Here is a 23,876-nt window from a genome sequence, read left to right on the forward strand (position 1 = left end):
CGGTCAGAACAAATATTGTTGTAGTTTAATATATTTGGTATCTTGATTTCTTACTTAAATCTAAAAAATAATTGTTATATATTATACTTTCTATTTTTTATTCTTATTGACATAGAATTGTAATAATTTATCTACTTAATATTTTTTTTACTTAATTGGTAGTTAATTTGGAATCCAACTATCCACACGTCATTTGACAACCAACAACTGACGTGACTAGTTTGATTTCGGCAACCAAATTTCTTTTTGGTGAGTGTTCTGTGAAATACGACGAAAAATGCAAATTCCGAATGAATATGTTTCCACGGCGGAAGATTTTGCAGATCAAGTAAGTGGCTATTAATCAGATTTGTTCTACTTGGTAAACTTTGGCGTTTTTATTGTGATTTCTTCATGTACTTTGATTTGTCACGTCACCGAACTTATTTTCTTGTTGGCGCTTATTATTGAATGACTCTAAGAACGTTCTTTTCAATATTAAAAATAGTTTTGTGTTGTCCCTGTATCGCTGCCAAGTGTGATCTGTTATCATACATATCTGCTTCTGTTGAAAATAAAGCATCTAATCAATGCTACTTTTCGAAGTACAGATTATTATTATTATTATTATATTTTTCACCTACTTATGTCTACTTTAATTTACATTTTATTTTTGTCATTACACGCACAATGTATTAGAAAATATCGAGATATTACTTAGACAAACATAGCATTATTTAAAATACGTAATTTATAATTGATAAATTGAGATAAATAAGCACTTTCTCATTGAAATATTACTAACACAAAATAATTATGCAAGGTACCAATAATAAATGTTTGTTTCTATGCACTGTGAATATCGAAGTTTACATGATTCTTTTTCTATGATTCTGCCATTAGTTTTGAAATGTTAGAATGTAAAAAACCAGTTATTATGTGTAAAAATTACATGATATTGTGGATGGATCAGATATCCATATTAATATAAATATCAGATATTAATATAATAATTATAATATATATTAATTATGAAAATTTATATTGAGTGAGTGCTGTTCCTATAATTTTCTTTCATAACTCAGATTGCCAAATTAAACTAAAATAAAATGCAGATAACAATTACTTACTATAATAAATAATTACTTAAATAATGTATATTTACTTACTGCATCATAGTAAATTTATGTATGATATTTAGACAGTGTGATGGATTTGGAGCTGTTTTTCTGTAATGTAGTATTTCCATTTTAATTAATCTGTTGTATATAAAATGGAAAGATAAAAAAAAAAAATTAAAATTGGTTTATAATTGGGCAAGATATTGCACAGGCATTAAGACATGAAAGATAACACATAATAATATGAACTGATAGAATGTTTCTTTTGCCAGTTGTCAAATAGTCCATAATGCAGTGTTTGGAGTTTTTTTTTTTGGTACTTTCAGTTTATTGGTGTGACTATAATTATTTCTTTATAAAAACTAGTGTCCAACCTGGCTTCTCATGGAAATATAGAAATATATTTGTATTTTATGTTAGCTTTAATAGTTAAATTTTCAATGCTTTGGATTAGATTATTGTAATTTTTGTAGGGATTAAAAATTTTTTTAAACTAATATATGTCTGTTAATTGCTGATAATATAACTTTATATAGATGAAGGAATTTTATAATTGGTTAGGTAGTTTTATCCATTACAAACAAACAGTTCAACAAACAAACAAACATACATATTTATAAACAAACATATAAATCAAATATTTCCTCTTTTATTTAATATTAGTACAGTGAATGCTCTATTATAAGCAACATGCTTTAAATTTTATTTATTCTACTCAGCTTAGTTAGTAAAAGAAATAAGTAAAATATTTTCTAGACAGTAAAGTATTTTTATACTCCTTTTTTCCCTATAAGCAACTTTTCCCAATAAGAAAGTTTTTTTATTGAAATTGATTCAAATGAGTTGCTTATATAGAGTGTTCACTGTATATGTAAACTAACAATTAAGATAAAAAGAGATAGAAACATTTTCTGATACCACTTTTGTAATCAGAATTGTTGTTATCTGTTACTACATGTCATAGGTCGTTTTATCAATTTTTACAATATACATATTTTTATATAAATACTTGTGTTATGAAATTCCAACAGTTGTATAATTTTAGTAATTATGAGCATTATCAGATAAAGGGAAGTTAAAGATTTAATATTCTATAGAGTATTGATATCTAATGATGATATCTACGCAGGGTGAAAATGAAATAGTGTCCTTTGAAGGGAACATTCTATCAGTGGAAATGAACATTTTACCAAAGAGATGTGCTGTGTTGTAAAGGAAAAAAAAATTCAACCAACATACTTGTGTGACAACCTATTAACATGTAATATTTAACTGTTGAATTAATATGGGAGATTAATCTATTATAATTTTTTTTATTTATATTTTATGAAATTTCTGTCTTACTATGTTAAGGTATATTTTAATAATTTACTAGCGACCCGCCCCGGCTTTGCATGAATGCATACTACATCACATCACATTAGAAACCTCTAAAATTATCAGTGTTTCTTTACTATATTATGCATGTATTATATATATAAACCTTCCTCTTGCATTGCTCTATCTATTAAAAAAAAAACGCATCAAAATATCCATTGCGTAGTTTTAAAGATCTAAGCATACATAGGGATGGACAGACAGGAAGTGACTTTGTTTTATACTATGTAGTGATTTATGTATTCTGTAGGTGAAATAATTTTTAAAATGATTGAGTAGTTTTTGAGTTTATCAATTTCAAAGGAACAATCAAATCTTTGCTCTTTATAATATCAGAAACTATAGATTGTATATATGACACTCAATATTTTTAAGTCATACTTGAGTACCATTTTTAGTCTTTGTTTGTTTGTCCTGTGTTTATTTTTGCATCAATGCTCTGGATCCACTAATCATTCATACTAGAATAACACTGAGTTAAAACTGGCATAATTATGTTTTATTTTATTAGGTTTGGTTAATCTAATCATTGATACTGCCTAATCTCTCCATTGCATGAAGTCACGTAGAATGAAATGGTCTTAGATTATTTGATAGATATGTTTATTAATATTCTAAGATGATTGTATTAGTAAGAATAGAATAGAATATAATAAATATTGATTGTGAGCTGTACATTACAGTTTTTCGTAAGATGTTATTAACGTCTTAAAGGAAAATACAGCCTACCCATACATCGGGCATACAATACGATTAATTACATAACATTAATTATTTTACAGTCATACACTAAAATCGTCAATAAAATAAAGCATGTCAATCAACAGTCACAACTGTAAACACACAAGCAAGTGTAAGCACACAAGTAAACTTATATTTAATAAAATAATAAACTATTACATTATGATTTTCGAGGAATGACAAGTTTGGAAAACAAATAATTTGTTGTTTAATTTTTTTATTGTTATTCATAATCATTATCATTTAGCTGTCCACCGCGGAACATAATCCTCCCTCTTGGGGGTTTTGTCAGTAGTTGCCACGCTTGGCAGGCGAATTGGTAAACACAGTTAGGCTTTAAAAATGTTTTAAGAAGACGCTGCTGCCCATCACTTGCCCTCCCTTAGATATCTCTTGCAACATCCATGGGAAATAAAGTGGTGGCATATCCTATATCGGGACCACACAGCAATTTATTGTTATTAATTCCCATTATTATATGAACAAAGGTGGAATAGCTAGTTGATGGAACAATAATGTATGGTATCTTTATTGACACTATCAACTAAATTAACATTGCAGACAGAAGACTTAGATTTAACTCTGATAATATGGAGTGGTAAGGGGAGGAAATAAATGAGATTACAATGTATTTGATAAGGACATTGTCATTTAATTTAGGCAACAAAATTCATATTCGATTGTGCATTCAAGAGTGTCGGAATTAAACCAATTATACATATATTCACTTGTCAAATGGGGTAGTCCTTGTGTTTATTTTATTTTTAAGTCAATTTAAGTAATCCACCATGAAGAATTTGCTAGGAATTAATCATGTTAATATTCAAGGGAGGCTGTGTGAAGGTTGATAAGGAATGATAACACTTGCTTATTTCGGGGGAAAGGGATTATTAGTAATGGAGACTGAGAATCCCATTGCTAGCAATATACCCAACCAGGTCGACCTCCTCGCGATTCCCCCTGGAAACTATCATGGTTAATTCCTGATGAATTCATCATGATGGGCTAACTGGCCTGTTTTCATTTTCATCTATCACCTTTTACTGGTGCTCCGCCAGCGTATCCCGTTAGCGCAAGCGGGGTTACCATACCATTTTCACCCATAAAAAAAATGCTTATAAAAACTTACTTTTGATCATTTTTAATTTTTTTTATAAGATGTAATCAATGAAATTGGGGACTTTACTGTCTACTATATCATACATACTGTCTAAATCTAAATTGTACTAGTAATATAATCGCGAGAAGGTAAAAAAATGGCTTTCTTTTTCATAAAAGTATAAGCAGTAAGACTTTTAGCTGAATTACTACTTAGTAAAAATATTCCACTGTTTTTTTATTTAATTAGTTACTATTTTTAATATGAAATCTTATACATATATTTCATGGTGAAATTAGTAAGTATTGCACACATAGATACTGCGATTTCACTTTCTAGAAGCAATTTTACATTCACTTTCTTACGTCCTTGGGTTTACATTTCGTTGAGGCAGGCGATGGTAGTAATAGTAATGGTAGGTAGTAATAGATAAATTAGTCATAGAGAAATGGCACATCACAATCGACCTTAATGTTAGAAAGCAGAATGGCGACTATTCTACTATGAAGTTCCGCCCAGTTCTGGGTAATTCTTGTCTTGACTTCTTCAGGATTTCTCGTTCTATGAATATTTTGGGAGATAAGTGTGTAATACATGACACTTCCTAGTGTTGTAGGTGTCTATAGGCTATTGTGACTATTGTCAGACAGACTGTATGTTTGGTTTTTTTATGTAACTTAAAATGGGAAATTGACGGCTCACCTGATGGAAAGTGGTAACCGTCGCCTATAGACATGAGCTGTATCATGTACATAACAGAGTATGCTGCTTTTTACCTTCATAGTATAAATAAAAAATGTACTTATGCAATGTTTCGGGTACGCAGCTGAGCCGTCTGTCATTTTTTTTTATATAATGCAATGGTCACTCCGCCTGCATTATCGCTGCGTTATACGCTGGCGGAGCACCAATGAAGGATTATAGGTGAGACTAAAAGCAAATCAGCCCTTCGTAACGAACTCGTCAAGATTAACCACGATGGTTTCCAGGTAGAAGTCGATCTGACAGTTTATATTACTATGAGATTGCTAGATCTCCTATCTTTTATGTTAAATATAGGTTGTTTCGTCGTCGCTGTGAAAACCACAATGTACCAGCTACAACACTTTCGATTTCATTCCAAACAGGATTTGCGAGAGGAGAGGAGTGGCTTCCGAGTTGCAAAAGTCGTATTATGTCAGTTACTTAGTAACCGTCATTATTCTTGTGCTATAAATTGTGTCCAACTTTACGATTTGTTCTTGACAGGTGACTGGTTCGAAACTTCCAATTTACTATTACGTACTATTAGTTTCTGCTGGTATAAGAACTGTATTTGCTATTCGAAATTTTTCAGGTTTATAAATGTTCTTTCAAGCCTACTTTTAATCGGTTTCAGAAAAGATGTTTTGAAATTTAACAGTAGTAATTTTTCTGTAAATATCACGTGAAATGATGTCTAAGATTAATCGTGAATTATTGTCTGTCTCGTTATTAAACACATCATAATGTCGAAGAAGTGGTGAATAAAAAGAGAATCGTCCCCAGTAATGACATTTTAATGGTTAATAACAATGATGTAACTGTCAATTCTGGTTTTGATATTATAACTTTTACTTTCGTAATGATTTTATACCTGTTTCGTCAAGGTTGACGTGGTTTTAACAAAATCCAGAACTTCGAGATGCTATGTAGACTTATACCTTAAGGAAGGAGGGTAACAGGGAGACGAATGCAGTTTTTTTTTATGGGTAAAAATGGTATGGTAGCCCCGCCTGCTCTAACGGTATACGCTGGCGGGGCACCAGTGAAGGGTGATAGATGAGAATGAAAACAGGCCAGTTAGCCCATCATGATGAATTCATCAGGAATTAACAATGATAGTTTCCAGGGGGAACCGCGAGAAGGTCGACCTTGTTGGGTATATTGTTAGCAATGGGATTCTCAGTCTCCATCACTAACAATCCCTCCCCCCCCCCCCCCTAGTTACATTAGACAGATCAAGGGAGGAGTTGGTGTCGTGTCGTATCAAGAGGTGAAGAGACTCGCTAAAAGACGCATAGTGAGTGGCTAGAGCTCCACCGACACGAACGCAGCTCCTAAAATGGATAGATAGATAGATGTACTCTTATGCCCCTCTATACCATATTTTCATTGGATCAAAAAGATATAATAATTTATCAATGTATTGGCCTTACTGATGATTTAATAATTAGTGAAAATGTTCCTGATAAGAAACTTTATTTATATACCTACTGGTTATTAAGCATCCAATTAATTAACTAATGAGACATATGGAACTGAGTAGTCAGGGTCATTATGGTTACAGGCCCATTACCGTAAGCGTCGATAGGGTTACCATTCCATTATCATCCATTGCAAAAAAAAAAGAAAACACCAGACCTCACTTGGTATATTGTAGTCGATATGTTCCCTCATCTGAGAGTTAAATTAATGCACAATTTTTTTTTTTAATTATCCATTTTGAATCTCGTGACTACAATAAAAAATATGCTCTCTGTATTTCTTTTAAAAATTATGGTGCTATTTTTACCGATCGATATACCATAAGTCAACAAACTCATTTCGATGTTTCATTTTTATTTTCGTCTTTGGTTATCATACTTGACTTTTGTCATGCTTGTCTAACCTGCATGCGTAAGAGTTATTGTTGGTTATTTTGGTTGCATTCCTTTATCTATATGTATGCCCTTTGGCGCCCAAGCTCATGAGACGATCAGATATTACTGACAGAAATTGTAGAGCTAAAATGATATTTTTTTTTTTAATGGATGATATTGGAATGGTAGCCTTGCCTGAGCTATTGGTATACACCGGCGGGGCACCAGTGAGGCATGATAGGTGAGGATGAAGCACAATAAACCAATCAAGATGGTTTCCAGGGGGAACCGCGAGGAGGTCGACCTGATAGAGTTTATTGCTAGCAATGGGATTGGTAATCCCCATTACTAACAACCCCTTCTCCCCCTAATGATAATGGATTGATACGGTTATACCTACCCGTATTTATTGGGGGAGGGGGAAGGGATTATTAGTAATGCGGTCTAATAGCCCCATTGCTAGCAATATACCCTCTCAGGTCGACCTCCACACGGTTCCCCCTGGAAACTATTATGGTTAATTCTTGTCGAATTCATCATGATGGGCCGACTGACCTGTATTTATTGTCACCTATCATCTTCCACTGGTGCCTCGTCAGTGTATACCGATAGCGCGGGCGGGGTTACCATTCCATTTTCACCCTTTAAAAAAAAACTCGTATTTTTTTTTTAATGAAATTAATTTCTTTATATTAAATAGTGTGAAAGTTATTGACGTAAGCCATGTTATGTTAAATTTGGCACCTGTTTAATTGACTTAAGCAATATAGGCGTGCAAATATTTATATTTTATAAAAGTACATACAAAAATAATAATTCATATTAATGTTATAATACCATTTTATATTTTATGCTATATCACGAAAATTATTAGCTTATTGCCTACTATTTCGTTAAGTACAAAAATCTATATAATAGACCAATTCGAGATGACGAATTAGGATAAAATTAAAAACAGATTTTTTTTTTATACAACTTAGAATGGCAAACAAGCTGACGGTCCACCTGATGGAAAGTGGTAACCGTCGCCTATAGACATGAGCAGTAGCATGGACATAACAGAGTATACTGTTTAGTCCATGATACCCCCCATGCGTTGCCATTCCTGAGGACTCAGGTGTTATTCCTCTGTACCCTGTAAATTTACGCCATATCCCACCCTTCAAACCGAAACACAGCCATGCAAACACAACTGCTTCACGGTTGAAACACGAATGGGACAGAGGTACCCAGGCAATCGACTTTTGTACAAAGTCTCCCTCTGGTAAAAATTTTTATGTTAGACCTTTAGGAATACAACTGTGTAAACCGAATCCAAGGTAGTGTTTGTGTGTAGCCGTCACAAGCATATAGACAGAGAATATTTAAAAAAAGAATACTGTTTTAGCATCTATTGGTCTTATTAAGACCCCTCATATTTATTTTCCTTTAATGTTTTCCATGTATTACTCTCAGACATTGTGTAGTTTCTATTTTTTTGTTTTTTTTATATTGGTAAGAAAAGCCACTTTCCCAAAGAGGGTTGACGTCAGGCAGGTGGCCGGTCGTAAAACTAAAAGCCAAATCTTTTTGTAATATGGATAAAAACATATTACGCCGACCCCAAACAATAATTGGGATAAGGGTAGGAAGATGATGGTAAGAAAAGCCACTTGATATATAATATTAACTTTACGTATGTTTGAATGTTTTAACATTACTCGTAGTAATTTTTTGGTGTATCGCAGGGAACGAATGCCGTAAGCCCTAAGACTGGCATCTCCCATTTAGATAAGTTCGTTTCATGACTAATTGTCCGGATCGTGTAATCAGCGCCTTAGATTGTGTTTGTTATTTATGTAGCGATACGTCATGATGTCTCAAAATTAATATTACGCATTTTTATCTATACTTTTTATTTGTTATTAACGTATTATACTATTAACAATTACCTAGTTACGAACGCCGGATCGTTAATTTTTTTTATACACTTTCAAATTGTGTTCTTTTTATTAAGTATCATACATTTTACGGCTCTGGAAGCGACCCTCTTGGGCATAGATAAAGTGTTCGACGAGTAATACAAACGTTACTAGCTTTATGGTACCCGAACTCCTCTCATTTCAGTAGCCAGACGTAGAGTTTTTGCACACTGATAATAATAATAATTTCATATTTTTAACAGGTAATACGCAAAGGCAAAAATGTGCTGCCGACAGTCGCGAGATTATGCCTCATATCGACGTTTCTTGAAGACGGACTTCGGATGTGGTTTCAATGGTCAGAACAACGGGACTACATGAACATGTCGTGGGGTTGCGGCGTCTTCCTCGCTACCATGTTTGTGGTAAGACCAATATCACTTTCAGCAAAAAAAAAAAAGCTTTACGTTAAGTAACAAAAAGAAAATAATTTTGAAGAAAACTTGGTCTAATACTTGTAGAAGGAAGTAATAATTGGTTAATATGCAGTCTGTATGAATCGACTGTTAAATCGGCGTACCTATCTATCTATCCTATTTAAGAGCTGCGCTCTTGTCGGTGGAGCTCTTGCCACTCACTACGATTTGCAGCGAGTCTCTTCACCTCTTGATACGATACGACACCAACTCCTTCCTTAATCTGCCTGATGTAACTATAAATTGAGTAAAATTTACATTGAATTTAATCAGTGAAAGTGGGTCGCATATAGCCATATTGTAAATAAAATTCTCTCCATTGTTCCCTATTTCAGTGAGTGCGTCCAGTAAGTGTGTAATGCGATGTTTTGTAATCGCAGGCACGTTTCGATTACTCACGCTCCACATTACACTGATGCGTGGTGCTTAATACGAAAAATACCTATCACACGCTTTATCTTTTTGCAAAATATTCGTATAGCACAGTCTCTTCTGCTATGGCTTCCCATCACGTAAGCAGGTGAAGCACTGAAGATGGTAACGATCGTCAACACAGTGTAAATTGCTGCTATGTTAACTCTCGTATTTGGAACACATTACTTGCTTAACATCGGGCGGGGGAGTGCTCACTTTGACTAGCTTCTATGTAAAATAAAAACCTCGGACAAACTCGTTCAAAGACCTTAAGATAAAACCTGATACTGGAAATGAAGACATTTTTCTTTTCTTTCGTTAAACTTGTTTACTCCTAGCGAAACACAACTCTGATGTATGTGATCCTGCACCATCGCTTTAGGTTTTTTTAATGGATGATAATAGAGTTGTGACCCCGCCTTCGCTATCGGTATACATTGACGGGGTACTAGAAGGATGATAGATGACGATGAAGGCGAATTCAACAATAAATCAATCACGATGGTTTCTAGGGAAAACCGCATGGAGGTCGATAGGCTGATAGGTTATATTGCTAGCAATGGGATTGCTAATCTCTATTACTAACAATTAGGGGGAGAAAAGGGACCCCCCCCCCCCCCGCGCATCTCGCCGCTTTAAGTTGAAGGCGAAGATGGGATATGGCGTAAATTTTCTGGGTACGGAGGAATAACCCCTGAGTCCTTAGGAATGGCAACGCACGGGGGGTATCATAAGCGAAACGGTATACTCTGTTATGTCCATGGTACTGCTCATGTTTATAGGCGACGGTTACCACTTTCCATCAGGTGGGCCGTCAGCTAATTTGCCATTCTAAGTTGTTTAAAAAAAATTTTAAGATTTTTTTAATTGACTCCTATGATTGCTAGCATCTAATCAAATCTATCACCTAGGGCTAAAGCTATATTTAGCTGCTTTTACTTTTTACCTTGTGACATGTGGCCGTAGCATCTTGCTTTATACTACTGGCTGTGCCCGCTACTTCGTTGATTTTCGGCTAGTTCTTATGAAACTTACTTCGTTCAAATGCTGGCGGGAAGTAGCTAATATGCAGAATATTATTATTACTTATATATTTATGTACTTATTTATGTATGTATATATTTATTTATTTAATATATTAGGTCTATTTATATGTTTATATTATATCAAGTACTGCTTTATTTTTCCTCTATTCAATAATGCACCGCCTACTTATTTCTCGGTTTGCCCAATGGTTGACTGGTACGTCTGGTTTTAAGTCCGCAAAATGTACTTAGAATTTTACTGTGCATTAAAGTTTAAATAAATATATATTATTATTACATAAATATATTATATAAACCTGTTATTAGCCTTAATATTTTAAATACTAGTCTGTAAATATTAACTGTAACGCCGTTGGTTTCTAATAAATGAATATATATAAATTACTTATACTGTGGTTTTGTATAACTTGAAAACATAGATTACAACCTTTATCACTATGAACTTGAACGCCAGGTTTAGGTGTACTTTATATGCAGGCGATTAACACTGATTGTATAAACAAGACCGGGTTATCGTATTTGTATATTGCACCTATGCGCTTGACCGTGTCCACAAGGTGATAATTTTAGAGAACATTAACCTGATTCACCGCCGATTTATTTTAATATTCCAAGTGACCTGATCAATAACTGTATGGTGGGGGGGGGGGGGGGGATTGTTAGTGACGCAGACTGAGAATCCCATTGCTAGCAATATACCCAACCAGGTCGACCTCCTCGCGGTTCCCCCTGGAAACTATCATGGTTAATTCCTGATGAATTCATCATGATGCGCTAACTGGCTTGTTTTCATTCTCATCTATCACCCTTCACTGGTGCCCCGCCAGCGTATCCCGTTAGCGCAGGTGGGGTTACCTTACCATTTTCACCCATAAAAAATAAAAACTGTATAGTATTGTTTCTTACGCGAGTGAAAGGACGGATAATCATCTGAGGGCCTACCATGAAATGTTTTCCGAAATTTCGGATCCGAACGAAACAAAAATTTGATGCTTAAATTACATAATACGTACCGTTTAAAAATATTAAAAATGCTAAAGTATCGTTCCTTTGAACTTTTATGGTAGGATTTATGGCAAACGAAATGTAAAGCTCCATTTACTGGGTCGATATCGGTACGAACGAAAAAAATACGAAATTGAGCGCGAAAATTCGGAATTTCATTTCATGGTAGACCTCCTTTTGACAATGATGTCTCATGAACTAAATTTATATTAAACCAATAGGTAATTTCCAGTAGTTACCAGTAGTTTTTTTTTTTTTTTTTATTTAATGTATTGATAATGCTGCCTGCGCAAATAGTATACGTTGACGGGGTAACAGTGAGAGATGATAGGTGAGAATGAAAAGGCAAGTCAGTTAGCCCATCGTGATGAATATATCTGAAATTTAGCATGTTGGTTTCCAAGGGGGACCCCGGGAAGGTCGACCTGACAGGGTATATTGTTAGCAATTGGGCTGGTAGTCTCCATTGCTAACAATCCCTTCCCCCCTAGTAACCGGTAGGTAGGTTATAAACCAGAGGGAGACTGTGCAAAAGTAGATTGCTTGGGTACCTCTGTCCTATTCGTGTTTCAACCGTGAAGCAGTTGTGGTTTGCATGGTTGTGTTTCGGTTTGAAGGTTGGGATATGGCATGAATTTACTGGGTACAGAGGAATAACACCAGAGTCTTCAGGAATGGCAACGCATGGGGGGTATCATGGGCGAAACAGTATACTCTGTTATGTCCATGGTACTGCTCATGTCTATAGGTGACGGTTACCACTTTCCATCAGGTGGGCTGTCAGCTTGTTTGTCATTTTAAGTTGTATAAAAAAAAAATAATTATAAACTGAATTTTTATTAAGTCTTAGAGTTGCTTTTACGGCGATGTCGCAAGCTAGTAAATGAGGCCTACAATATCTATTATTTATAAAAAAAAATATGACATACTTCTGAAGTACCTGATATAGTCTATGGTCTTAAATTATCATTTTATATTTTTTCTATTATTAAATAGTAAGTGACCTAGCTTATTAAAGCTAGGTCACTTACAAAATCTAAAAAACAAACGGGAACATTTATTTAATTCGATCGCACTCACTAAAATATGCTGCTTCTTGTATGTACATATATATTATTTATTAATTATATTATTTGTAAGTAAAAATGCCGTCTGTTGACTTGATGTACTGTGTGTATATTTTTGTTCTATTTCAATTGTTTATAAATTTTCTTTTTTATAAAAAAAAAGTTACAATTGTCAATTTCATATATTGTAAAAGGTTAATTTTGAACACCTTTTATTTTTCCTTTCTGACTGGCTTTCTTTATGTATTTTTTTTTTATTTTATTTTAATAAACACGAGTGTAATTATTCTATCGTATATTGAACTATCTTTGTATAAAAATATTTGTTTTTGTTTTTTAAGATTATAAACTTAGTGGGACAGCTTGGTGGCTGTGTGATGGTGTTAGGACGACTGAAGGTCGAGATTGCGTGCGGTGTCCTCTTCTTCATAGTTGTACTTCAGGTACGTTGATTGTAATTAATTATTGTAATATATATTCAAATTTCTGTTTTGCCAAAGGTTCACTGGGAGAGAATGCTATATAGTATTAAGTCCGCCTTTTGTACCAGACATTTACCAGAGGGAGACTTTGTACAAAAGTCGATTGCTTTGGTACTTCTGTCCCACTCGTGTTTCAACCGTGAAGCAGTTGTGTTTGCATGGCTGTGTTTCGGTTTGAAGAGTGGGATATGGCGTGAATTTACTTGGTACAGAGGAATAACACCTTAGTCCTTAAGAATGGCAACGCATGGAGGGTATCATGGGTGAAATAGTATACTCTGTTATGTCCATGGTACTGCTCATGTCTATAGGCGACGGTTACCACTTTCCATCAGGTGGGCCACCACTTTCAATCAGATGTCCTTTGAGCACCGACGTGGTTGGTGCAGTGGCGAGTGGTAGATCAGGTATCTTGCGTAAATTGTTTCGAGTTCGAGTCTCGGTTGGAGCAATTTTAAATGAACTAAAGTATTTATAATTAAAGTGAACTGAAATTAATATTTCTTTCTTTATTGTACACAAACACAATTATTTTTTTTAATGTAATGTACAAAGGCGAGCTTATCTCTAATAAGAGATTTTTTTTCCAGCAAACCTTTTCTTCGGTGGCACAAATTTTTATTTTATTTTTTGTATTTCGAATTACTCTTGAATCTTGTTTGGTTCCTCATAATACGTTCTAGTTTATTTTTAGTGAAAAAATTAATATCAAGTTTTGTTAATGAAAATTACTGATTTTTTTTACCGTTTCCCTCTTCCAGACATTCGCATACAGTATACTATGGGACATACAGTTTCTACTTCGGAACTTAGCTCTCATCGGAGCGCTGTTATTAGTTCTGGCGGAAGCACGAGGTGCCGAGGGACGGAGCCTCTTCGCCGGCGTGCCCAGCCTCGGGGAGAACAAACCCAAGACGTACCTGCAGCTGGCCGGCAGGATATTACTCGCGTTCATGTTCATCACTCTTCTGAGATTTGAAGTCTCTTTCTTACAGGTGAGTTATAGATATATGGTACACTGTAGTGGCTTATTTTTTTTTTACAAGATGACAATGGAATGGTAACCCCCCCTGCGCTAACGGTATACGTTGGCGGGGCAATAGTGAACGACGATGGTTGAGATGAAAAAGTAGGTCAGTTAGCCTATCGTGATGAATACACAAGGAATTCAGCACAATGGTTTCCAGGGAGGACTACGTGGAGGTCGATCTGACAGGGTATATTGCTAGTAGTGGGAATGGTGGACATTACTAACAATCCCTTCTACTCCATAGTGACTTATTTATAAGTATATATATACGAGTATAGTATTATGTTTTATGTAATGTTGAAACAGTGTTGAAGGGGGGCTATGGCAGTGAATTTACAGGGTACAGAGGAATAACACCTGAATCCTCAGGAATGGCAACACATGTGGGCTATCATAGGCGAAGCAGTATACTCTGTTAAGTCCATGGTACTGCTCATGTCTATAGGCGACGGTTACCACTTTCCATCAGGTGGGCCGACAACTTGTTTGTCATTCTAAGTTGCATAAAAAATGTCTATTATATGATGTGACTAAACTTGCAACTCATGATGATTCTCACGCGGTTCCAATAATAAAGATTAACTATGTCAAATGTTATACGAATTGGATCCTTATTACCGATGTGTAAGTTTTAGATTCGAACGAGATGTATTCATCAGTACCAAACTGTATGAACTTAATTCGTTATTACCAGTAGAAAAAAAAATTAAGAGAATACGAAATTACGTGGCTGATTCTGAGACGCCACTTATCTAAATGTGCCTCTAAAATTGTCATTTCAAATTGATATAACAACGAAATTTTTATTCTAAGGACCAATATGAAGTAAATTTCTAATAGAGATAATTTAAAATTGTTATAAATTTAATTTATGATAGTTCATAAAACAATAATTCCATGAAACTATCAAATTAAAATTAAATTAAATATATTATGTACTCTTTATTGTTTTTTTTTTCTAAAAGATTACAATAGTAAACTTATTATAAATACGAACAATAACAAAAAATGTTCGTACTGTTATCAACGTTCAACGCAAGACATAGGTTTAGAGAAATTGATTTTCAGAAGCTCTAACGTATTATTTACTTACGTTATTTCTTAGTATTTTAGATGAAATATAATAATTTCTTATGTTCTGTACAAGAAAGAGATAATATATATATATATATATATATATATATATATATATATATATATATATGTATCTCTTTCTTGTACAGTAGTGATTGGTCAATATCCAGTACTGTATCGATGCTTCGTAATAAAATTATTAATTACGCATCAATTTTAATTGACACGAGGTAGACACGTTAAATGTGCTCTCATCGTGAAGTCATTCACCAGAAAATCGTTTCGACACAGACATCTTTAATAATATATGAAGCAGATATACGGTCCGAGGTCAACTTTATCTTGTTCACGTCACGGAGTTCATTAATATTTATGAATATTTTGTCAGAGCAAATGATACCTGCCTGTCTTTAGCTCAAGTTCACGCTATCTCCATATGTTGTATACTATATGTGGTGCGATTATTATGCATATATTTAAAAAATATATATATTTCTGTATTTTCGTTACAATATTTAATTTTTTTTATTAAACAATGAAAAACACTGCTGACGGCCCACTTAAGAGTGTTTACTTATAAATAGTTTTTTTTTTGATGGGTGAAAATGGTATTGTAACCCCGCCTGCGCTAACGGGATACGCTGGCGGAGCACCAGTGAAGGGTGAAAGACGAGAATGAAAACAGGTCAGTTAGTCCATCATGATGAATTCATCAGGAATTAACCATGATAGTTTCCAGGGGCACCCGCGAGGAGGCCGACCATATTAAAAAAAAACACTGCTACATACCAGTTTTCCAACCAGAACGTAGCCAATTAAATTCAGTTGTTTAGTGTCGGAGGGTATCTGTAATTAAAAAAAATGGTAATATTACAACGAGGAGTTCTGGCTTATTCTTTATTTGCTGTATCTATCTTTTACGGAAAAACTACTCGAGCAAATCCATTGAGTAGTTTTCCCGTAAAAGATAGATAGATAATTTATTTTCATTACTTACAGCACACAAATTACAATAAAAAAACATACACATACACAGTAAAAGAGATAAAAGAATGAAATTAAAAAGCACAAAACAAAAAAAAAAAAAAACAAAATATATAAATTAACAATTTCCTTTCTTTCCTTCATGTGTGTGCCATAGTAACACAAAATGGTCACAGCTCAGTTTATTACTTTGCCCTTAAATTAGCAAAACACTGATATTCTGTTGTGGCCGGCCATATCTATTCATCATTAGAAATTTTCGCATTTATAATATTAATAGGATTTATTAATTAATTAATAAATTCACTAGAAGACCTGTACAAATAAATGTATGGTATTTAATGTTTTTTTTTTTCTTTGATTGCTTGCAGATTGTACAAGACCTATTGGGTAGTATACTGATGATCCTGGTGACGGTGGGCTACCGCACCAAGCTGTCGGCGCTGATGCTCGTGCTAGTGCTCACAGTTCTCAACTTGTACCACAACGCGTGGTGGGCCGTGCCCTCATACAAACCGCTTAGAGACTTCCTTAAATATGACTTCTTCCAGGTAATATATATAGTTGTATTATTAAATTATTAAGGAACATATTTATCTTTTAAAGTAATAAATGTGGTGGTATATAAAACATTTTACTGTCAATGAATGTCTATCATAAACTTAACGTTCCAGCTTGGGACGTGTATTAGTTTTTGATTTCAAATAAACTTCGATCTGACTCCAATATTTGTATTAATGAATATTATACTAAATTAAATAATCGAAGGAAGACAATTTAGCACTCTTGAAATACAATATGGCTACCGAATTAGAGATGGGATGTTACTCAGGAGTCGATTGCGACCCACTAGTGATGCGCCTGTATACTTAGTAAATTTTGATATCCTATATTTGTTAGTATATTTTATATTACTATGTTATATGCTTCTGTGTACAAGGTTTTTTTTTTTTACTTAAATATAAAAGTCTTCTTTAGTTACAGTATGGATTACTTGTAACATTGCTGTGCTTTGGAAATTATCCACTGGACATTAAGTATAGTCTAATGTTAAAACAGGACTCTGGCTATTTTTATATACCTTTTTTTTTAAATGCTTTTATTTCATTTAGATATATTACTTCTATAAGGGATCTACTAAATCTTGAAAGTATTTTTTCTCAATGTATCTATCTATATTAAATCCTATGGTATAAAATTGGTTTAGTTTATAAAATATCTCCTTATTTATTTGTAATGAAATGTATTTTATTTAAAGTAATTTAAAATAATTTTCAGACACTGTCCGTGATCGGCGGTTTGCTGATGATCGTGTACCTGGGCCCGGGTGGCGTCAGTATGGATGAACAAAAAAAGAAGTGGTAGGAGCGGCCGCGGCACAGTCCGCGCCTGCGCAGAGACTCTTTAAATTTACACTAAGAATTGTTATGTGGTGCGAACGGACCGGACGATTGTCATCAGTGCCCAAACTGACTAGTCGGCGACAGAATTGCAATCACTGTCTCTTATTTCAACCTCTTGTGCAATGTAATGTTACGTAAATATTGATATGTAATGCTGGGCTGCACCTACGACTCGTAATGAATATTCACACAATTTGTTCAGTTATCATGGCGAAGTCCAGTCAATTGTCGTGTAGGTGGTGAGCCAACCAGAGGGCCTACCACGAAATATTTTCTGAAATTTTTGAGCCGAACGGAACGCAAATTTCGTGTTAAAATGTCATAATGCATACCGTTTTAAAAATATTAAAATATCGTTCCTTTGAACTATTAAGCTAGGATTTATGACGAACGAAATCCCTCCTCCATCTACTGGGCCTATTTCGGTATGAATTTCATTTCATGATAGACCCCCAGTTTTAAGTGCGACAAAGTTAGTTAATTAGATGATTTGTAATTAAAAAGATTGTAAAATTATTGCTTGATGTTTTGTTTATAATTCTGAAGCTGCAATTATTACTTTTAGTGAATGTAACATACGATACTAAATTTCGCCATAGATTGCTTCGTCACAATAGGCATAAGTGCAGCCCTACCATGAGAGTATTAAAATTATCGTCTTGGTGTTTAAATTGTCAATTTTATTTTAATGTGTTGATTAATTATTATTTTATTGACAAATTGAATAAGCTGTGATTGATGCGAGACTAATTATAACGAAAAAAAAAAAACTGTCGTCATTTAGATTTTATAAAATGTTTAAATTTTTGTATACTTCTGTCAAAATATCGTAACTAGATGTTGTTTACTTGGTTTATGTTTGTTTACTTTTATATTCGTATCTGTCGGTTATTAATATCTTTAAAATTGTCTAACTCTATTGTGACTGTCCTATTTATATGTCATTTGTAATACTTGCACAGTAATTGTAAATTCTGACGCTTTCTATATAAATAATTACAACACAACCCTATCACATGTTATGTTGTGAAATATTTATGTATCTTGTATGAATCGGCAACTCATTGCTCTATTCCCCACATAGAAGTGATATTTTCTTAGTGGAATGTTATATTTTGTATGTAAGTGTATGTCGGAGCGATGTTGTGGCTCAATAACTTAAATACTAATGTAGAGAATAATTGGTAAGGACACCAGAGCTCATAAATGCATGGCAAATTAATATATTTATAAATATATTTTATTCTAATTTACAGAGAAATATGAGGTGAAAATAAAATCAACATACCACTCTTTCATGTGTGTAACAGAAGAACAATTAGAAATAGGATCGATTGCGCCGAAGATTAAAAAAGGCTATCTTTATAAATATTATTAATTAGCTGATATCAATGTATAAACTTAATATATTTTCTTGAGAAATATATAAAATATACCTATATATTAGTAGATGACGAATAAAGGTCCTATAAGGTAGCCGAAAGTGAGACTAGTAAATGAAAATTAGATATCTCTTAGTGTTGTGGGGCCGCAACTCGCTCCTCACGGTATCGATGTTTCATTCCGAATTTCTTCTATCTGTTGTGATGTCAATGTAAATATATATTTTGTACTTATTGACTGAAACCAACAGTAACTGTATGGATTCTTGAATGTTATGAAATTCATGACCGTAGATATGAAACTGTGTAGAAATAAATTAATTCCAGTAGCCCTAAGTGCAATCAGGCTATCATCACAAACTTACTTGAAAGGTTTTTTTTTATTTTTCACCACAACAAATTAATTTTTACATTATTATCAAAGTATTTCAATGAGAAAAATATTTTTATAGTATTTTTTTTTATTTATTAATAATTTGGCCATAGATAAATTTTGCATTCCTAAACAAAACCATTTTTTTTGTTCTGAAATAAATTTTACATGATATCTTATGTTTCATTTCAGTAACCAGTCGAGCAGTCTAATATATACAATTATTAAGTATCATTGAAACTTTTTAATTTTCTATACCTTAAGAAGTTGGATGTTTAATGCCATAAATCTCTAATTGTATAAGACAAAATAACATCTTTTTATAAACATATATTTGTATATTTAAAAATAAATTTGAGAATTACATGAGAATATTTTGTGTGGTCTATTATTATGTGGCTTTAACCTGCTCTTTTTCCTTATCGTCTATATATTTGAACACTTTATTTGCTAGGTGCCTGTACTTCTCTGCATGTATACTATCTGGCAGGGCGTATATGGCTGGTTTCCCGCTGTTTATACATTCCGACATGTTTTGATCAACTTCGAAACTTTCAATTATCTCTAGCCTCATCTCGTCAGCAGTTCTCTTAGTTTCATTGCCAAAAACGTAATTGACGGTGCCACATTCTGTACATAATGCATGAGACATGTTCTCCACCAAACCTATGATAGGAACTTTTAACTTTTCAAACATGTTCACACCTCTTTTTGTAACTTGTAAAGCTGCTGATTGTGGAGTTGTCACTATTAATGCTCCTGTAAAAAAATTAATAATTTACATATTTGTTAAAACATTCCAATTTACTATTGTATACCACATAATACGTAAATATTATTTGGTACAAAAAAAAAATGTAGTAAAAGTATTCCTTGGATGTATATAATTTTATTAATTTATCTAGACGGTGGATGTATTTGGTTTTGTTTAATATAGATAGATAATCTAGTTTACAACACTGAAATACATGTATTTAGGTCTGAAGAGTGATTATGTATAACAGCAAGAGAACTGTGAATTATGGAGAACACGTGTCTTCACACACCTCACGTAAAACCAGACTGGATATTTCCAAGTACCCTCATGCACAATATATGGCATATATATACAGCCCTGGCCAAAAGTATTTGCTACCTTAGAAAATTACAATTAACTTAAAAAATACTTAAGGTTTGTACGGGAAAAAATTCATGTACTTAAAATACCTTTAATGCTAAAGTTACATTAATATTTTGTATTGAATTCCTTAGCTTTAATTATAGCATTTATTCTTTTGGGTAAAAAGGAAATTAAATTTTTACATTTTTCTGGAGTAATGGCATTTCTTTCCTGTACTAAACAATTGTTTAAAATTTCTTTGAAAGTAATCGAATGTTCCTTTATCTTGCGATTGAAAACCGATTATAAATGTTTGATAAGGATCAATTGATTGATTGAGGGGGTCAATTTAGAAGCTCTATACAATTTTCTTACGATTTTTCAAAGAAGTTTGCATTAACTGTCTGTCTTTTTTTGCAGATGTAATTTTTTTCCCTTCACTTCGTGTTCGTGTTTTGTGGCCATATTGTACCGATTTAAAGTATACCTTACAGTACTATGAGGCCATTTCATAATCTTGACAATTTCACTTTTTTTTGCCTTCAGACAACAATGGGATTTTTAATCAATTCTCCTTACTTATTTCAAGGGTGCTTAGGCATTGTTCTAGTCTTTTCATGAACTGCCTCAGGTAAAACAACAACCAATTTACAATATTTTGTCGAAAGTTCTTTACACTACGATGAATAGTAGTCAACAAAAAATTTCCCTAAAATTCGACTTACCTGGAAATGAGTTACTTCTATTGTGTTTATAGTTTTATGACATGGTGTGTTGTTTTGTTTGGCTCTAAGAAATTTCTAAGAATTTTTAGGGTAGCAAATGCTTTTGGCCAAGGCTGTATATATTTATTATTAGTAGAGTAAGTTTTATACATACCATCTATAGGGAGATTCTGTGCTAGTGATAAATGCGTATCCCCTGTGCCAGGCGGCGTGTCCACCACGAGGCAATCGAGCGGGCCCCATGCCACGTGTCGCGTTAATCTATCTAACGCTTGCATCACCATTAAACCACGCCACACAACAGCATTCTCACCAGATACCAACAAGCCCATTGACATACTGGAAATACATATTATAGATAATCATTTCTTATTGATAAAATTATTAAATTGGATGCAGTTTCACAGTTGTGTTCTTGAAAGTCTAATTTAAAAAAAATCTGATGTATATTTTGTCTGGATATGTAATCTAGACATAATCGGTTTTATTAATTTTCCTACATCTATAGATAAGAAGTAGACAAGAAGCTAGTAAATAATGAAAATAATATTTTTATGTAACTCGGAACTGCAAGAAAGCCGATAGCCTGATAGAAAGTACCAGTTCTGATAATAAAGGTTGTTATACACATCTGTAATTTCTCTTCCATATATCCTATCATATCCTTCAAGCCAAAAAAATCATGCAAGGCCAGCTGCTTAGTAGTATAATTGAAGAGTCAATTCTCTTTTTGAAAGAGGAGCAAGTACTTTCTGTTATTTAGAATGCACACTATGAGTCTTACCATTTAACACCATAATTCAGTATGGGCTCAATAAGGTTATCATCATTTAGCATGGGTTCCCCAGTAATGTTCATCATCAGAGGGACTGAGGGACCAAAGACATCTGCATCTAGGAGGCCTATCTCTTTGTCTGGCTCTATCACTTTCATTGCACATGCGAGATTCACTAAAACATTAAAACATATATTATACTGAAATGTAACATTCCCCATAATTAAAATGTTCCTGTTATAATTGATGAAACTGATGACATATTAAAAAACTGAATTAAAATATTTTAAATAGTAATTTTTTTATGATTCTGCTAAAATGATATAAATTTATTCTTATGGAATTAAACTGTTAGATATGTGCAATGCAATACACTTAAATTGTAGTGTAATGAATATTATCTACAAATAAAATCTAAATATATATTATAACATAAATAACAATCACACTTGTCTGCCCTTAAGGTAGGCATAAATAATGGAACACAAAATCCTTTGAGTCAAGCGAACCTTTTCCTCTGCATTTATCAATTATAAATAATTATTATATACATTTAAAAGCTGAATAAAAATGCATGAAATAAAATTACACAAACAGTAAATTGTAATTTGCAATTTACATACCAGCTGTAGTCGTTTTTCCAACACCTCCTTTACCAGATGCGACCAGTATTATACTTTTAACTCCCGGCAGCGGCTTCTTTTCTGGCAGTCCACGTGCCATGACCCTCGCTCTATGTTCTTTGAGATCATTTTTAGTGTTTGTAAGACGTATAGTGTTTATACTGGGTAAATTCTGAAACAAATACTCATAATATTATTTTCAAAATTAACATTATATTTACGTACATTTGTATTTTTAAATTTTATATGAAAGATGTAAAATTAAGCAAATATTGCGCGAATATTTTACATGATTGATTCTGGAAAACAAAAGATGACCGTTCAGTCTCTGTATCACTTTCTGCATTGTTCTTTTTTAATTTCAACCTATGAAATTAAAATAATGTAAATAAACACTATGTTAGAGTTAAAGTAATTTTTCACAATAATTGCATTAAAAGTTAAATAAAATTATTTTTGTGGCAGGTAGAAAGTAAAGAACGCATTAAAACTCGTAAAGTACAGAAACATGACTGTTTGATAAATAAGATGAAAGTTAGGATGAATGAAAGCTGTTTGTTTTCACAGATTACTCTATAATTTTTTCTTTTGGCTTCGGCTTTTTAGCATAGTCTGGGGTAGTTTTTATATATCTATCCTTCTCTAAAGCATTGACAATGACATAAATACGAGCCACACACTATGTGAATTATGCATTTGATCTTTTCTATTCCGAAATCTTTACTTGTTCTTAGTAACAGAGTGACAATGCAATCACTAAAACGAAACAAAAAAGTGAATTCACTTGTTAATATGTGATTATTATTACTGTATGTGGGCATGGATCAGTGCTGCACCATGCACATTCTACGTTATATGATTAATCGATTCTGTGTACAATAGTAAATTGAAATTCGAACCTTTTAATGAATTTTATTTAACAATTGGTAATTTTAAAAGTAAATATTTATTTATTTAATGTATTGTCATTCTTTACTCTGTTTCGATTTGAAGGGAAAAATTGTAAGTGTTTTCTCTATTATTTATATACATTCAGGGAAAGCACACTTATTTCTAATCAATTACATTAACTTAAAACTGATTCAATTTCGTTACGTAAA

At 33.2% G+C, this 23,876-nt stretch overlaps 2 protein-coding genes across 2 annotated transcripts; one reads left to right on the top strand and one right to left on the bottom strand.

Annotated features, from left to right (window-relative positions):
* Positions 1-169: 169 nt before the first annotated feature.
* Positions 170-19,728, top strand: LOC113522433 (surfeit locus protein 4 homolog). The gene is made up of 6 exons (XM_026908107.3): positions 170-328; positions 9,082-9,243; positions 13,168-13,269; positions 14,070-14,303; positions 16,768-16,947; positions 17,675-19,728. The coding sequence occupies exons 1-6, from the start codon at positions 278-280 to the stop codon at positions 17,759-17,761; spliced, it is 816 nt and encodes a 271-aa protein (XP_026763908.1). The 5' UTR covers positions 170-277; the 3' UTR covers positions 17,762-19,728.
* Positions 19,729-19,869: 141 nt separating this feature from the next.
* LOC113522432 (iron-sulfur protein NUBPL) lies at positions 19,870-23,313 on the bottom strand. The gene is made up of 5 exons (XM_026908106.3): positions 23,066-23,313; positions 22,777-22,948; positions 22,163-22,328; positions 21,533-21,717; positions 19,870-20,313 (listed from the first exon to the last, which is right to left on the bottom strand). Exons 1-5 carry the CDS (start codon positions 23,120-23,122, stop codon positions 19,946-19,948), a joined length of 948 nt encoding a protein of 315 aa, XP_026763907.1. The 5' UTR covers positions 23,123-23,313; the 3' UTR covers positions 19,870-19,945.
* Positions 23,314-23,876: the final 563 nt, after the last annotated feature.

Source organism: Galleria mellonella, unplaced genomic scaffold (assembly GCF_026898425.1).
Source record: "Galleria mellonella isolate WM207_F2 unplaced genomic scaffold, CSIRO_AGI_GalMel_v1 utg962, whole genome shotgun sequence".
Taxonomy (NCBI): domain Eukaryota; kingdom Metazoa; phylum Arthropoda; class Insecta; order Lepidoptera; family Pyralidae; genus Galleria; species Galleria mellonella.